Below are 17,986 nucleotides of genomic sequence, written 5' to 3'. Positions count from 1 at the left end.
GAAAACGCTAGAAGTGAAGATGGGGTTCACCTCATCCCTCCAACCCTGGGAGCCTTGGTCTTTCATGCACAACATGCCACCTTCCTTTCAGGAAAAATGCTTGTTGACTTTTTTGGTTGTATGCACAGTTCAAAGCAGAAAAACATGATGTCACTTTTTGAGATACTCATTTTATCGGTGACAACTTGAAAATGAAGTTAAAAATTAAGCAGTGGAGTCAAACCCCGGCGCCCTGCTCTGAGGATGCAGGGCCAGACCTGATGCTGTCGCACTGCCACATGGCTCAGTATTTATCCTTGTGAAACTCTGTGGAATTTTCGGAAAGGGAGGAAAGGACAGAAACTTCTTCAGGGAGCCTTATAGTCTAGGGCTTAAAATACTGGTTTAATGGTGAAGGTAAGTGCTTTTCTTCTTTTGGGGTCGGAGGATAATTACTAATCAAGCAGAGATCCGTTAAAGGGAGGGAACAGTTTGAGGGGAAGTCGGAGGAAACCGTTAAGGGCAGCCTAAGGATCCCAGGCAGGAATGGTTTCTGTTTCCAGGTGAAGAAGGGCCTTTTCTAGCACATGCAATCGATTCACGGACTCAATCGAACAAGGCTTGAGAGGCCACCAGTGCCAGTGGACGTGGGCGACGATCCCTTCGCCGAGGATTCCCTGTTAGCTGTGACCCTGGATGAGCTGGATGGGTTTCACTGTAGGATAAAACACTGGGTCAGAGCTAACCAGCTGTGGGCTCGGGGACTGCGGCAAATGAGTCTTTTCAGATTTCTGTGTATATTCGAAACTGTCTCTCAAGAAAAGGAGCATGTGAAGTTGTGAATAAGAGTAAAAGCAAGAATACTTGTGTGCTTGTAGGGCTCCCTGGCTTAGGTGTCCTCACCGGCCAGCTCAGGAGAAGGACCAGAGAGATTAGAATTATGCTGCTCTCACGGGAAGGCCTAGGTGGAAAGAGTGAAGGCACCTTTTCCCAATTTGCCAGAGAAGGTCACTCATCCAAAGCCCAGTTGGGCTTGTATGTGCCTGGAAGACAAGCCTGAGGTTGTCACTTGGAGGAAAGGGGCACAGACACTGTACAGATCTCCTGGTGAGCCCAGCTGTGAGTCCCCCAAGGCGCACTTGATCTGGACCTTACCCTGCTTTCTAGGATCACCCACTATTGGTCCCTGATACAATTGTTTTTCTTTGATTCTTTTTTTTTTTTTTTTCACGACTAAATCAGTAAGTGAATTGACAGCATGACAGAAATGACCTACTGGAGTAACGAGTTTTATTTCAGCACTACCCATCTTTCAGAAAGGTAGGCAGGTGATAAAAAGGGGCCTCAGCTCTACTAACCTGGGAGACATTGCTTCTTCCCACATTCTCTGATGTTCATAGCAGGATGCGTCCCTTCTTCCCCCATCTTGTGGATTCTAGTTCCGAAGAACCTGCTTTTCAAAGGAAATGTTTGAAACCAATTGAACAATCAATCAAAAGTGCTTCCACAGAAATGTATTTTATTTGCTCTAAATCTGTACTCATTAACCTGCAAGGGCCCGAGCGCCCATCTGGTGAGTGCTGATGATGATCGCGGTTGTTAATATCAGGAACAGATCACAACGTGTACTTCACGTTTAGAAGGCGTGTCTCAATATCTTTTCTTTTTCCCCTACTCACAACTGTCCCCTGAAGTAATATCGTCTCCATATATCTTGTTTTTTGTTTTTATTTTGTTTTTTTTGTCCTGTTCTTTTCTGTTTCCTGTTCAATTAACGCTCTGGTAGCTTATGAAAACTGTACTGGTTTACTCAGATTGTAAATGGGACAGAAGAGCTTAGTCCCTGGATACCCTTTGAACTGAGGGTTCATACTCTTCAAAGACATGTGACATTTACTCTGAGTAAACTGGGAGACTCGACTAACAGATGATGCAAGACAGACCAGGAATTAGGGGAAATCTAGGAGCAATAAAAAGACCACTATAACAAAATAGTGGGTTCCAGATTGAGACAAATAGGAAAAAAAAAACCCTACTCTTTTGCTTCTGCATAAACCATACTGTCTACATTATTAATTTTATACCAACTACAACTCTATACTGTATCATCAAATTATTTTTAAAAGGTCGAATTTTCATTTACTGTCTGTTCGATTTTTCTATATTTACTTATAGCTTTGGTGCTAGGACTCGCTAGTTTTCAGAAGTGTCACTCCTGAATGGGAGGGTCCTTAACAGTGTTTACAACTGGGCCAAGATTCCCACTATCTCTGAGTGCGTATCAGTCATGATAACACTCAGACCCCATCATTTTCATATGCTTCTGTGATTATTTTGGGAAAGTAATTTTCATTATTATACCACCGAAGGACCCTAGTTTAGAGTAGTTTGGAATGTCTGCCCAATTTCTCTTTGTTTCATGCGACGGAAATAGGAAATTAACAAATGAGATCCGCTATTGAGGCAAAATTTAAAACAGTATGTGAAATTGTGAAAACGAAGGTAGGAATGGCAGCAGGTGGAAGGGGAAGGACAGCCAAAGTGAGAGGTCTGTGAGATCATTCCACTAACCCAAAAAGCAAGAAAAACTAGTCATTTTTATTCTCTTAAATATTACAAGCTCCACTTGAAAGTATTTTCCTCATCAAATTGCCTTCTGGAGTAAATGATTAAAACCACTTAAAGGCATATAAATTCCCCTGTAGAATACCTCAAAAGGAATCTACCCTATTGTGTTCGAAGCTGAGCTTAAAGTAAGAACATAAGAGGAAGCAGTATTAACAGAATAAGCAACAGTCTGGCCATCAGGAATGCTGGTGCTGGCTCAGTAAAACGTGAGACAGGGTGTCAAGCTCTCAGACTCCCAGTACACCAATTTTCTCACCAGTAAAATGAACAGTTGGGCCTGAGGATCTCTGAGCGTCTTTCCGCTCTAGAGTTCAGATTGACTGGTGAGGTTGGTGGGAAAGCTTTCAGTGGAGTATGGATACTAGGAGTTGCATGGACAGCGAAGAAGTTCCATTAGGCAAGTCTTGAGAACTTACCCAACAAGAGAAATCAGCTAGAAAGTGGTCCAAACTCCAGGTAAATGAGCTGTCCGTTCCGTTGTGCTTCAGCTAAGATCTGAGTGAGAAGCACCGAACCGGGTTCCTGAGATCATCCAGATGTTAGCAAGACTCGAAAGCCTGCCACAGCAGGACAAAGGCCAACATGTTTCCTGGAGCTGACCATGTCTGGTTTAGCCATAGGGCATCTATTTAGGTCTGGGCAAACAAATTGCCTGTGGCAAAGACAACAATAAACATTTCAGAGCCTCAAATGTAATACACGTACGTGTTGTGCAATGTCATCCTTCCTGTTCAGAGAAGATACAATGCAGCATTGTTCTCGTTGTCCAGAAGGGAGAGAAACAAGGTCAGAAGGAAAGAAAGGGTGTTCTGGAACTTTCTCAGCTCCTGAGTTTACTTAACTTTCCTGTCCTCTGATCCACCTCAAGCCACAATACTCCTCGACTTTGCACAGTTCTCTGTGCTTTGCAACTTTCTCATTTAATTCTTTATGGCACCACTCAGGAAGGCTGATTCTTACCAAACAGACGAGGGAATGGACGGCTGCAGAATTTAAACGACTAGTTCTAAGTCATGTAGCCCGATTTTCTTATAAAAACCGAGTCCTCCGTTAGCCTAACAAGTGTGTATGGCAAAATGTCATTCGCATAGCTGTGTTGGATCACAACTTTGATGCTGTAAGAAGGCCACATTCACATGAAAGGTAATTTGTGTGTTGTGTTTTGGACTGTTATTCATCCTACAGATAAACCCCAGTCGTGGTGAAAGAGATTCGGGGCAAAGGGAAGTCCACAGACAGCGCCACCACTTCCCAAAGGATCCAAATGGACAAGAAGACTTCCACCAGGAAAGGTAACCTCTTGTTTGCAGTCTACTTTCTGGAAGAGTGGGTGCTCGTCTCCAGGGCTGTTCTTTCCTTGCTTTCTCCTCCTCATTCTTTTTTCATCATGTCACCCATAAGAAAGACTCAAAGACTGAGTAGAACTTTGGACAAGCTCCAGCCCCTCATCCTGTTACCTGTTGCTTTTTTGTTTAGGGAGCCCCACTGAGTTATTTATCAGAAATCAAGCCAAATGACCAATAAATACTGGGACATAAAGAATGGAATAAGTCTTGAAAAAGTCATTTAAAAATAACCTATGTATTGGGGGCACCTGGGTGGCTCAGTTGGTTAAGCGACTGCCTTCAGCTCAGGTCATGATCCCAGAGTCCTGGGATCGAGTCCCACATCGGGCTCCCTGCTCCTTGGAGAGTCTGCTTCTCCCTCTGACTTTCTCCCCTCTCATGGTCTCTCTCTCAAATAAATAAAATCTTAAAAAAAAAATAACCTATGTATGAATTCTTGCTATAGTGTATTGCCAAGCAGCTGGCTATTTTCCAGAGTTTGGAATCCTCCAGCAGCATGGAAAGAATTCTTTTGCAGGAAAATAATTTGTTGAGCCTATTTGGCCATTACAAATTATCTCTTTCATTATATTTTTATCTGTTTACTCACAGGTCCTCTCTTCATTTCTCTTTAGTTCTAGTTCTCCAAGTTCACAGAAAAAATCAAATCCATCGTTCATTTGGAAACCTTTGCAATATTGGTCCATTGTTCCACTTTGTGAGGACTTTTTTAAAAAAATGTGTTCTTGGAGACACTGGGGTGGCTCAGTCGGTTAGGCAGCTGACTTTTTTTTTTTAAAGATTTTATTTGTTTATTTGACAGAGAGAGATATCACAAGTAGGCAGAGAGGCAGGCAGAGAGAGAGAGAGAGGGAAGCAGGCTCGCTGCTGAGCAGAGAGCCCGATGTAGGACTCGATCCCAGGACCCTGGGATCATGACCTGAGCCGAAGGCAGAGGCTCTAACCCACTGAGCCACCCAGGTGCCCCAGGCAGCTGACTCTTGATGTCAACTCAGGTCATGATCTCAGGGTCCTGAGATCCGAGCCCAATGTCAGGCTCCACACTCAGCAGGGAGTCTACTTGAGGATTCACTCTCTCCCTCTCCCTCTGCCTTTTGCCCTCCTCTCTCTCATTCTCTCAAATAAATAAGTAAATCTTTAAGGAAAATATGCTGCCTTGTAACAGATTGAATACTCGTCCAGCATTGTGTCTTCTACAAACTCAGTAAAAATGGTTCTCTGCATTAGTTTTTTTAAAAGCTGAACACTTATGCAGTCAGGGTCTACTGGTACACAACAAAAATGTTTCCAGATGAACATCACCTGAAGGAATCAGTAGGACCAAATGAGATGCTCATTTGCGTTCTATCTTAAATATTTAGAAGAGAATCCCTGAGGTTTGGTTAGATTCCTTCAATGGCAATTCTCTAAGTATAAACTTCCAAACTTTATGGTGAGTGAATATGCAGAACAGAGAGGACCTCCGACTTGCAGCTGGGTAACTTGGGTTTTGTCACTGACTCTGCCCCCGTGTCCCCCATTCACTTTATTCTGGGACAATGTGACACAAATACCTTCACTTAGGTTTTCCTATGGCTACCAATTGCTTCCCACACCTCTGGGAAAAAAGACCGTATTTGCTTTACTTGACTGTAAGATCCCAGATTGACTGTTGTGCAGCCAACTAAAGAATATGACAAAGTAACGTTGTGTGTAGTCATGGTTACTTCGGTTAAAAAAAGGCAGTGGGGCTGAGGGAGGTCTCTGATGTCTTTTTCAGCTTTAGCCATGGGAGAAGTGGAAAGATGGTGGCCTCAGTCAGGATGCTCATTGCATGCTTCCATATTGTCCTCTAGGTCCAGAGTTCTGTTCGTTACGCTATGGACTGGCTCTCATCATGCACTTCTCAAACTTCACCATGATAACCCAGCGTGTGAGTCTGAGCATTGCAATCATTGCCATGGTGAACAGCACTCAACAGCATGGTCTGCCCAATGCCTCCACAGAAGGACCTCTTGTGGACACCCTCAACAACCCCAGCAGATCCATGAAGGAATTTAATACAGGGGTAAGTATCATGGAGAACGATGCTCTTTGTTGAGAGGGAAAACCCAGTTTGAAAGGAAGGACCTTGATTCTGCAAAGTATAGAAGTATGAACTTTCAATGAACAACTGCAAAAAGCCTAGAATTTTGTTTTTGAGATATTGCTTACTTCTGTGATAAAAATAATCCTTTACTGAGATTGTTACGATTACAAGATAGGGGGACTATAGAAAGAAATTGTGAAAACTTCTGCAAAGGAACAGAATACTAGGTGTCTTCCATGAAAAACTTGGCACAGAGCACACCCTTCTGCTGGATTCTATGTAGATCTCTGCACCTTTCATTGTCTCAGGGCCACTCTGCAACTCTGTAAGATCTATATAACAAATAGTCATGCAAGGAATTTTTGCCCATGGCTCTGCAAAAGAATTCTGTCCTGTGGAAAATCAACCGATACTCTCCTGACTTGCCCCGCAGCTGAATAAGCCAATGTGCCATATATTGAAAATTTAATTCAGCATCACTTCCTGCTTAAGAGTCTTTGAATTCTCTTTGGGCCAGTTGTAACATCTTACTAACTTCTCCAATAATCCATGAGTTAAATACAATCTTTATCCCAATATTGTATGAGAATCATTACACCCTATTTTTAAATTTTTTCTTTAAAGTATTATTTACTGTACATTCCTAATGTCACCTTTACATCTCATGATTTTATTACCTTGGGCCCAGCTTATTTGTAATGACCTCTCTGCCTCCAGTCTTTTCTCCATCATTCATCCTACACATTCACATTCTTGTGTTCAAGATTCCGGGATAACTTCAAGTTGCCAAACTTCTCTCTTGATGTGCTGTGCTCCTCCAAAATCTGGCCCCACTTCTCAACACCCTCAGATCTATTGGTGGTCCAGGTTCTGGGCAATTCAGAGTCCTGGTTATTTTCTCATCACTTGGTATCATTTCAAATGCTACAAATTCACTTTTCCTCTTCAGTAAAAATGAATTTTCTTACTTCTCTTCGTACAAATCATTGTCATTCTTCAAAGGATGGTTCAAGTATTGCTTCCTCCCTGGGATCCTTGCAAATTGATCTTCCCTCTTCTCAGAGTCCCTATTTTACTGATGTTTATCCTCAGATTTGAATTCTTTTTTAAAAAAGATTTTATTCATTTATTGACAGAGAGAGCGACAGTGAGAGAGGGAATACAAGCAGGGGAAGTGGGCGAGGGAAGAGCAGGCTTCCCATGGAGCAGGGAGCTTGATGTGGGGCTCGATTCCAGGACTCTGGGATCATGACCTGAGCCGAAGGCAGATGCCCAAAGACTGAGCTACCCAGGCACCCCTCAAATTTGAATTCTAACCAGAATCCTATATCTTGCATTATTTGTAGTTATTACAAGTGAATAAGAATAGTTCATATTATCTATCTATATATTTTTGCTTCTTTACTGCAATTTATAGCATGATGTCACATATCTAGTAGGCTACCAAAAATTATTGGCTTACATCACGGGAAAATGTGATCTTACTAATATGCAATACGTGTTTTAGGAAATCATCTCCGCCAAGGCAGACCATAATTCCTAAACTTGATTTTAAGTACTGATTTTGATGAAATTCAGTAAAGTTCTTTTTTTTTTAATTTTGAAATGAGAGTCAACATGTCACCCAACTTTTCTCAGAAACAAATAGTTAAAGGAAGCTCTTTCTCAAATGACATATCTTTCAATGGCTTTATTTCATTTAATAGCTTCCTACCATGCCTTCATTTCTTTATCTCTTTCCTTCTTCACTTTTTTGTTTTTACTCCCCTCTGAAATGAGCAGATTAGGGATATAATTGGTTGTTTGCTTGGAAGAGGTGGGATATGTATTAGGTGAAAAATACAACTGATGAATCACTAAATTGTCTCTGAAATTAGTAATACACTATTTGCTAGTTAAATTGAATTTAAATTTTAAAAATTTAATAAATAAAAAAAAACAAAAACAAAAAACAAAAAAATACAGAAAAGTGGATTTTTATACTAGAATACCACCAACCCCAAGCAGCACTGGTTTTAAAGTAGATTTTCATACAGAATTTCTTAGCAAATAATTTTCTTTCTTCCTCCCTACCCCCCACTAGGCCTCTGTATATGAATGGAGCCCAGAGACTCAAGGTATCATCTTTAGCTCCATCAGCTATGGGATTATAGTGACTCTGATCCCAAGTGGATATTTAGCAGGGATATTCGGAGCAAAACAGATGCTCGGTGCTGGTTTGCTGATCTCCTCTCTTCTCACCCTCTTTACGCCATTGGCTGCTGACTTCGGAGTGATTTTGGTTATCGTGATTCGGACAGTCCAGGGCATGGCCCAGGTACCCAGCTACTTTCTCGTTCTGAGTGGGACACAGGTGCCAGATTTCTACTCAAGATCACAGGTCTTAATGATTTTCCTTTCAGGGAATGGCATGGACAGGTCAGTTTACAATTTGGGCCAAGTGGGCTCCCCCACTTGAACGGAGCAAGCTCACCAGCATTGCAGGCTCAGGTAAGGATGTGTGTATGGATGACAGCTTTGTGATCTCACTCGCCCTACTGTCTGCCCCTCCAGGCCGTGTGATCAGATCACACCAAGGACTCAATGACTTCTTCACTGCCATCTCCCCCAACTGGTAGCACTGAAAGTGTATGCTTGCGGAAGTGAGGTTCCCTCAAACCTCTCACTCCCAGCTCCAATGTATGGCTGCATCCTACAAATTTTTACTCTAAAGCAACCCTCCTGCATTCCGGCTCCTTCCTTTGCAATTGTCCTGTCTTCTCTATCTATAAATGCTCTCGATGAGGAAGCAGAAGTCCAGCTGAGGACAAAGCGCAGGCTGATACCCCGCAACTCCCCCCTCCCACTCCTGGGTGGGATATGTGTGATACTCTTCCAGGAAGCCCCCAAATATCTTGAAGTTAAGGCCTTACTAGAGGGCCTCCCATATCTTGCAGGTCCTCTTAAGTGTATGAAAGTTCTTTTGGAAAACCTCCCTTTTCCTTACCTCCCCCAGCCCCATAGTCTATAATCACCACCCCCACACCCCTGGGGCAGCAGCTCTTTCTGCCCACGGGTCCTGTCCCCGCGCTTCAATAAACCACCATTTTGCACGAAAGACAGCTCAAGAATTCTTTCTTGGCCATCAGCCCACCGAACCTCACCCCACAGAACCTCACCGATTCCTAAACCCTGTCACTCTCAGCTACTCTTCCCATTCCTACAGCTCTGTCCCCGGCAGACTTCTCTTCCCATCAAAGGCAAGTTATCCCCCTTCGGCACAGATCAGACATGTTTGCTCACTTGCTCGGACTTTGAGTTGCATTCTTCCATGCCTGTGGATAGAAACCATCTCCTTATGGCGTGGATACAAAGATCAGCTGCCATATGGTCCCAGCCTGCTTTTCCACTCGGCATCCCTCTGTAAGCAAGGCTCTTGTCACCTACAATCGGCACTTAACTTCTCTCTGGCTCTACTCTCCTGGCACATTTTCCTGGAAGGTCCTCTACTCCTGGCTTCTTTTACCCAAAATCCATCCACTCCACTGCTTAGCTCGTGTAAACAATTTGTAAGTCTCGTCATAAGCTTTAACACCCTCCCCATGTGCACATCCGTAGGACACTAGGGTCGATAATTGTAGTTCTATTTCACATCCTTTTCCCCCCCAAAGTACAGATGGGGACCCATTCGGGGACCATAAAATTAATGTAGTGGGTCAAAAAAAGAAAAAAGTATTTAAAAACAAAACTGAATAGAATAGAATAGAACATGCTGGAGTTGCATTGCACATGGTGAGCCTAAGTATTGATTCGTGAAATTTTTGTCTGAGGTTTCTGTATGTGTATGTATTTGTGTGTGTATCATTTCACCGTAAAATGCGTTTCTTCTTGTAGGTCTCTGTAAGGTATGTTCAAACTCCAAGGTCTATACTAGATTATATTTATAATAGTGAATTTGGCTCATGCTTTTTTCTTCCCAAGTGGACTGAACGCCTCTTGAGGTCAGGGACTGTATCTTATTCATCCGTGTACGACTTTCCCTTCCTGTCCTCAATCTCATATTGTGCCCTGCCAGAATGCGACTCTGATTCTAAGGAAATACTTGTGGGCTATGATTGAGGGGAGTCTCTATGACAAACTAAGGGATTTGAACTGGGCGTCTTGGGGTTAAGGAGCTCTTGAAGTGTCAGGACGCGTACCGTTATTACTTACCAATTCCAAGTACTTCACATGACATTATTGGGGGAGATTTGGGAGCAGGAAGAGAGACTCTCCTCACTCAGTAACTCTCTGTCGGGACAATGTCCGGGAGGCCACTCAGTCTCAGCCCTTTGCTGTATTCATATGTGCCTTTTTGTCCCTCTTCTCTTCAGGGGCAGCATTTGGGTCCTTCATCATCCTCTGCGTGGGGGGACTAATCTCACAGGCCTTGGGCTGGCCTTTTATCTTCTACATCTTTGGTGAGTCATTTTCCCCTCAATCCCAAGCTCTCTGTTGACCAGCCATTTTGGTTGGATGCCCACGTTACCTGTCACCTATGCCCAGAGAAGAGAGAATGCTGAAGATTGGTGGCTCCCTTACTCCAGTCTAGGGAATGACTCCCTGTGCTGACTTCTGAGGAACCGGGAGTGCCCCTTCCGCTCCCACCCCAGGCGTCGTCTGTAGACTCTCCAACACCACATCTGAGTGCCAGGTCTAGTTGCCTTGTGGTTAAAATATCAGTGTCACCAAAAGTTGGTGGAACGCACTTTAAATGTGTCTTCATATTTTATTGTAATTATCATTTCTGCCAAGATTCCCTTAATCTATGTTCTACCAGGCTAATCTTCCTAGGGCGCCTGGATGGTTCAGTCAATTAATTGTCTGACTCTTGTTCTTGGCTCAGATCCTGACCTCATAGTCGTGAGTTTGAGCCCCACAATGGGCTCCATGCTGGTTGTGGAACCTACTTAAAAAAAAAAAAAAAAAGCATCCTTCCCTAGGGAAACTTCCAGGGCTTATCCCATCAGGTGCAGTCTTTAACCATCTTCAGATGACAGATCTTAGCAATGAGACACATTTCTGTTCTGTTGTTATAACCAAGTGATGTCATTCAATATGGTTCTGGCTTGTATGGCTCTCTCCTTAATGATGTTAATCCCAGGTCATTTGGGTTCACACATGTAATCAGGTACTGTGAAGAAATATTTCTTCTGGAAATCCATAGTGAGCTTATTGTTTGAATATAGATAACACTATCTTTTGCAAATGTGCCAAAAATTTTGCCTTGCCATACTGATTTTCTGGCAGGTCATTTTATGTATGTATGTCTACTACTCTGACTATTCAGATCTTCCAAAATAAGACAATAGTGTGGGTAATAAGAAATAGCTGCTAAGGACACATGACACTAAAACCACTGGCGTCCTAAGAGTAATTAACCAGCTATGCAATGGTACGTTCATGCTTAGGTTCTCTCCAAAGGGCTCTGCCATTGCCAAATGGCACTCCATATTTGCGAGGTGGTATCTGGAGAGTTTTAAAAGGAGATTTGTAGGGGCACCTGGGTGTTGCAGTCGGTTAAGTTTCCGAATCTTGGATTTGGCTCGGGTCATGATCTCAGGGTCCTGGGATCGAGCCCTGCACTGGGCTCTGTGCTTAGCAAGGAGTCCACTTGAGATTCTATCTCCCTCTCCCTCTGCCTCTCTCGCTCCTGCTGTCTGTCTGTCTGTCTCTCTCTCTCTCTCTCTCCCTCAAATAAATAGATAAATCTTTTTTTAAAAACGGAGATTTGTAAAAGAATTGAAATAAAGAAGTGGGCACATTTAGCTCCTTATGGTGGAATAACCATGAATCGATAGGTTTGTTTTGAAGGGGATGTGGGCCATGTCAGAGGAACCTCCCTTCCCCAGCACACAGATCTACCCGAAAATTAACAGGGTCCCGGCTTCCCAGGTAGCATTGGCTGTGTCTGCTGTCTCCTGTGGTTCACGGTGATTTATGATGACCCCATGCACCATCCATGCATAAGTGTCCAGGAAAAGGACTACATCGTCGCCTCACTGGCTCAACAGGTACAGTGCATCCCTCTACCTGTGGACCATGTGGAGGCCTCTAGGGCACGGTGTGGGCCTCCTGGGAGAGGCCTCCTCACACCTGTTCCAACGCCATGTTGATTAGATCTTTCCTTTCAGTCCAGTTCTCCCAGACGATCCGTCCCCATAAAGGCTATGGTCAGATGCCTACCACTTTGGGCCATTTTCACGGGGTTTTTCAGCCATTTCTGGTTATGCACCATCATCATAACATACCTGCCGACCTACATCAGCTCTGTGCTCCACGTGAACATCAGAGACGTAAGTATCCTTCCAATACTTCTATGAAAACAATAATGGCGATGAGGAGAAAGAGTTCCATGCTGCCTACTGCACTCTGGTCTTGCACAGAACCACTCATTTGACCTTCACAATGACCTTGAGGGAGGTGTGTAATGATTCCTATCGCCCAGGCATGGACCTGGGGACATGTGGAGGTCAGCAGTTGTGCCTTGGATCGCACAACCACTGAGTGACGGAGCAGCTGCAGGAGCTGTGTCCTCCACCACCGAGTGCCTTCGCCACACCAGCCGACTCTTCAGTGTCCCTTAGAGCTTACTATCACTCTCTCTGGAGCCCAGTGTACTGCCCTGCAACCAGCCCTCTTCCCTGAGGCAGTCCTCTTCTGTGGAAAAGGCTGCTGACTCCCGAAAAACAACTCAGGATGTCCAGAGTGCGGGTTAACCGTTGCCTGGGGAGCTGAGAAACACTGGGGCCGTCTACATGTCCGCACTCATTGTACGTGTTTCCTTTCTTCAGAGTGGGGTTCTGTCCTCCCTGCCTTTCATCGCTGCTTCAAGTTGTACGATTCTAGGAGGCCAGTTGGCAGATTTCCTTCTGTCCAGGAACCTTCTCAGATTAATCACTGTGCGAAAACTCTTTTCATCCCTAGGTAAGGATAAGTGCACGGGCTTGGTTAACAAACCCCTTTTCCCCACACATGGTCTGAGAGAGATCCTGATGGTGCATCTCATTGCCCAGGGCTCCTCCTTCCATCACTATGTGCCGTGGCCTTGCCCTTTGTGGCTTCCAGTTATGTGACAACCATTATTTTGCTGATACTCATTCCTGGGACCAGCAACCTGTGTGATTCAGGGTTCATCATCAACACTTTAGATGTCGCCCCTAGGTAAGACCTCTACCCATCCCTACGCCCCGCCCAGGGCCTTCTGGAGGTGTTAGGCCTCTTCTTGCAACTCCCTCATGCTAGGGCATGCACAGAATGATAGCACAATAATGATAAATAATTAGAAATGTCAAGACCTGGCCATGACCTATCGGGGCAGTTTTAGAACAATAGTTCCCAATCTTGGCCAGGAATCATCTAGATGAAAAGCTTTCCAAGCCTCCCCACCAGAGATGGAAGTGTGTGCTCTGGGAAAGGGCCTGCACACGTGTGTTTCGGAAAAGCTTGAGTGTTGATAATATCATATGTATGATATGTATGCTCTTGCCATGAGCCAAGCCCTATTTGATAGACAAATATCAACACATCTAATCCCCACACTGCACGAGGTACGAGGTAAGCCTGATTGTTATCCTCACTCTAAAGGGGAGAAGACTGAGTCACACCAAGGTGACGGGACAAACCTGAGGTCACACAAAGGCAGAGCCAGGCTTGGGACCCAGCCAGTCTGTCCAGAGTGTGTCCCAGGCACTGCATTCACTGCTTGCCTTGCTGAGTGGCCTCGGGAGGGGGTGGCCAGTAGATCCTGGGATCCTGGAGACTGAAATGGCCCCTGGTTGTTGATTTGACAGAGAGGTGATTTCAGAGTTTGCAAACAGACATTACCCTGAAAGTCTTCAGGTAAAGGAAACATCATTAGGCAAATTGGCTTTGCTATTGGAATTGAATTACATTAAAGTTGAGCTTCTAAGAAGCCCCAGACAGCTTTCTCCATAAAATCATTGTAAAATCTTCGGCCCACAGGTATGCAAGCTTCCTCATGGGAGTCTCCAGGGGGTTTGGGCTCATCGCGGGGATTATCTCCTCCACTGCCACTGGATTCCTCATCAGTCAGGTTGGCCGGTTTCTTGATCATCTGCAAGTGGCAGGTATTGTTTGAGGCCCTGGAGACTCACGGCAGGGGCCCTGCTCTCCAGGACAGTGTCGTCTGATAGAGACAGCAAGCGCGGGTGTCATCGCGGTCCCTCTCTTCACAGGGGACTCAGAATGGCAGTCTGTTAGGTCAGGTTGCCCAGGGAAAGAAAATATAGGTTGAACTTCTAAAAATGAATGGATGCTAGATGGATGAAAATGAGCGGTTCAGGTAGAGGAAACAGCACAGATGAGCTCCTGGAGGAAGAAAAGCATGAAACTGCTCTGGGTTAGGACCAGACTGAATGATACGTGTCAAGGGATGGTAAGAGATGAAGACAGAGGAACAGAAGGGAAAGATTATGAAGAGTCTCTTTAGATTAATTCTAAATAGAACAATTACAAAATGGAAGCATAAAGTGTTCCAAGTCCAGTTTAGATAAAGGGGGGCTGAGGTCATGGTAACAAGAGCATGGCTGTGGGCACGCGCTCACCCAGTGTGAAGCGTGGGCTGGGAGAACAGAAGCAAAAGCAGCGCCAGGCTGGGATGGCAGGATGACAGGTGTTAACGTACAAAAAAGTTTTATCTTTTTTAGAGCCAGAGAACAGGGGCAGAGGAGGGGGGGCAGGAGAGGAGGGAGAGGGAGAGAATCTTAACCAGACTCCACACCCAGCACAGAGCCTGCCGCGGGGCTCAAGCTCACAACCCTGAGATCACGACCTGAGCTGTAATCAGGAGTTGGACCCTTAACTGACTGGAGCCACCCAGGCGTCCCAACTTAACGAAAAAAGTTTTGTTTCATTTTTAACAAATCTCTATGTGATCTAGTTTCCAGGTTCATTTTCGACCAAATTGTTAGGAATCCACTGTGACTCTAATGAGAGAAATGAACTCTGACTTACCAGGGCTGGGAGAGGGGGGTCATTCCGCCCAAATACAATTCGCATTGTATGGAGATGCCCAGCCAAGCGTGTTGACGCTGACGTCAACAACCAAAACCAAAACTAAATAGAAAGAACACAGGCATGAGATCTTAAAAATGTCACTTTCGGTATGATTTTAAATGAGTGATGTGATATTTTTGTGAATGTTGAGATCCAGATTTCTACAAAGACATTAGTGTAGGTTAATTTACTTTGGTTTAAAGAAAAATCCATCTCGGGCGCCTGGGTGGCTCAGTGGGTTAAGCGTCTGCCTTCAGCTCCGATCATGATCCCAGGGTCCCAGGATCAAGGCCCACATCTGGCTCTCCCTGCTCAGTGGGGAGTCTGCGTCTCCCTCTGACCCTCTCCCCTCTCATGCTTTCTCTCTCTCTCTCTCATTCTCTCTCTCTCAAATAAATACATAAAATCGTTAAAAAAAAAAAGAAGAAAGAAAGAAAAGAAAAACTCATCTCAACCCAGAGCCCACTGTTCATTTTAGAGTCGTTCTGTCTCCAACAATTTCATAAAACCTTCTTTGATAACTTAAGGTATTAACTGGCTAGTGCAGATCACTCCCGCTATACTTGGAGATCAGTTTTGCAAAGCACAAAACGGAGGATTTCTAGAGCTGGTGGGGGAAGATGCCATGAGACTGATAATTCTGTGTTTTCCGCCTCCAGGATTCTGTGTCTGGGTGGAGGAACGTCTTCTTTCTGTCCGCTGCCGTCAACATGTTTGGCATGTTTTTTTACATCACATTTGGACAAGTAGAAATCCAGGACTGGGCCAGAGAGAAGACCCTCACCCGCCTCTGAGGATACTGATCCGCAAACCAAAATGCAGCGACGTTTTTTACGAAACGTCATTCTTCATATCCTTGGCCATAGGCTCAGTGGTTCTCAACTCTGGCTGCGTGCTGGATCCCGCTGGGGAGTGTCTAAACCACACAGATGATGGGGCCACCCGCAGAGACTCTGAATGAACTGGTCTGTGGGAGAGCCTGGGGGGCCCCAGGTCCTCAGACATGCGCGGGCTTTCTAGCATGCAGCCAGGGTCGACAGCTGCGGGACACACTGGAAACGTCAATTCCTGTTGCCTTTGAAGTTTCCTCTTTGGAAAGTACTGGTTGAATAAAAAATCTATGTGAAAATAGTCACGGATAAGTCCCTTCATAGGGGTGATTATGGACACAGAGAAGACCTGCTGGGAGCTGTAGCCATACAGTATAGAGCTCAGCATGGAACAGAAATTTAAGGCTGTAATCCATGGGATTAGCTTTTTTATTATTTGTATACAATGTGTGAAACATGGATGTTTATTTATGTGGCTCAATTCTATTAAAATTCACGTGCTAAAATTAAACAGACCATTTTCAAATTACTTAGATCACGATTATTTCCATCAGGCGAAACAGATACCTACTTATCCTTAGCTAGGTTCCGGGGATCAATGACTGGGAAATGACCAGGCAGAGATTAAACGGATGAGGTTAACTAGAAATCAAGGGAGAGAAAAGACAGAATTGAAAGGCTCAAGGGGAGGCAAGACGGGCACTTCCAGAAGGTGCAAGGAGATAGTCTGGACCATGTCATGAAAATTGAAGGGAGAAAACAGAGGCACTTTCAAAGGAAATAGTGATTTATAAGGAGAAGAATACTGAAGGTATGACAAGATGGAAGAAACCGTACAATGACTCACATGCCAGAGAAGTTCCTTTTTCAATTGAAAAAGATCGTTTGACCTTCTTTCTATTTTCCCAGGACTCAAATAGTTATCATGGTCTCCAACAGGAAATAACTGGGGTTCCTACCTCTTAAGACATCCTCCAGGCTGTGAGAGCTCGTTCAGACACAGAGCTGATGCCGGTTTTGCTGCAACTGTTCTAGAAGAGAAATACCCACCATCTTTAAAAGCCCCACAGAACCACAGGGACGGAAATTTGGGCTAACCTAGCAGATGAAGAGAATCTCCCGACCCAAATCAACAGGTATTTTCAGCAGGTGTTTCAAAGAAAACAGATGGCCAGGCTCTGAGGATGCTGCTAAGATGAGAAAACTCTGTCTCTGGGTATTTTACAACATAGAGAAGAAGGGGGGTTTGCAGAAAACAAAAAGAAGAGAAAAAGAGAAGAGTCAGATAATGGATGGGCAAATTAAAAAAAGAATATAAAAGAATAAAAATAAAATAACAAAAAAAGATTTAAAAATGGCAGACAACCGTGCTCGCTTCGGCAGCACATATACTAAAAATGGCAGACAACCCCACAGAAACATGGGCCAAGGTCTCGAACAGAGACTTCATGAAAGAGAAATTCTAAGTGGCCTCAAGATGAAAACGCTGGTCAGCGTCACTAGACGTTAGAGAAATGAAAGTGGAAACCACCGTGGGATGGCACCACGCACTTCAACAGAATGGACAGGGAAAGTGAGAGAAGACGGAAACAAAGATTGGCAAGGGTGTGGAGTGACTGAAACTCTCGCCCACTGCGTATGAGTGCGAAGTAGAACCTCTGGAAGCCTCTGGAAGCCTCTTGGCACCGTCCCCTAAAGCCCAAGGTAGACATTGCAGTATAGACCTGTCCCTTAGAAACCTCCCTGCACATTCAGAACGAGATGTGCAACAACGTTCGGAGTAGCCCAGCAGGAAACAACCCAGCTGTCTGCAAGAGAAGAATGAGTCTCTTCACACAGCAAGGCGAGTAAGGAGAGTGCGACATGGACGGATCTCACAGACGCAGGAATGAGTGAAAGAAGACCAACAATATCTTCTTTCAAACACTTAAGTAAAGATTTTCAAAACAGACAAAACTAGTTTATCCTCTTAAAAATCAAGTCAGGACTTCTGCTCGGTGGGGGTGGCTGCAGTGACGGGCTGGGGGTTGTAACAATGGAGGCTCTTTGGGTGCTGGTATTTCCTGTGACTTGGGTGCCAGGCACGTGGGACATTTATG

General features: G+C 44.6%; 1 protein-coding gene across 3 annotated transcripts; it reads left to right on the top strand.

The window, feature by feature from the left end:
• Positions 1–244: 244 nt before the first annotated feature.
• Positions 245–16,453, top strand: SLC17A2 (solute carrier family 17 member 2). Of its 3 annotated transcripts, none has more exons than XM_046005597.1 (12): positions 245–396; positions 3,793–3,899; positions 5,789–6,000; positions 8,105–8,338; positions 8,424–8,439; positions 10,374–10,460; positions 11,935–12,053; positions 12,174–12,335; positions 12,834–12,966; positions 13,056–13,203; positions 14,005–14,129; positions 15,717–16,453. In XM_046005597.1, exons 2-12 carry the CDS (start codon positions 3,872–3,874, stop codon positions 16,016–16,018), a joined length of 1,566 nt encoding a protein of 521 aa, XP_045861553.1. In that variant the 5' UTR covers positions 245–396; positions 3,793–3,871; the 3' UTR covers positions 16,019–16,453. The 3 variants fall into 3 exon arrangements, with proteins under 3 accessions (XP_045861553.1, XP_045861552.1, XP_045861554.1); XM_046005596.1 differs by having other exon boundaries at positions 8,424–8,511; XM_046005598.1 differs by having other exon boundaries at positions 8,424–8,511; positions 14,005–14,095; positions 15,717–15,886.
• The last annotated feature ends 1,533 nt before the right edge of the window (positions 16,454–17,986 follow it).

This window comes from Meles meles, chromosome 5 (genome assembly GCF_922984935.1).
Source record: "Meles meles chromosome 5, mMelMel3.1 paternal haplotype, whole genome shotgun sequence".
NCBI classification, from domain to species: Eukaryota; Metazoa; Chordata; class Mammalia; order Carnivora; family Mustelidae; genus Meles; species Meles meles.
This window is presented reverse-complemented; position numbering and strand designations above follow the sequence as displayed.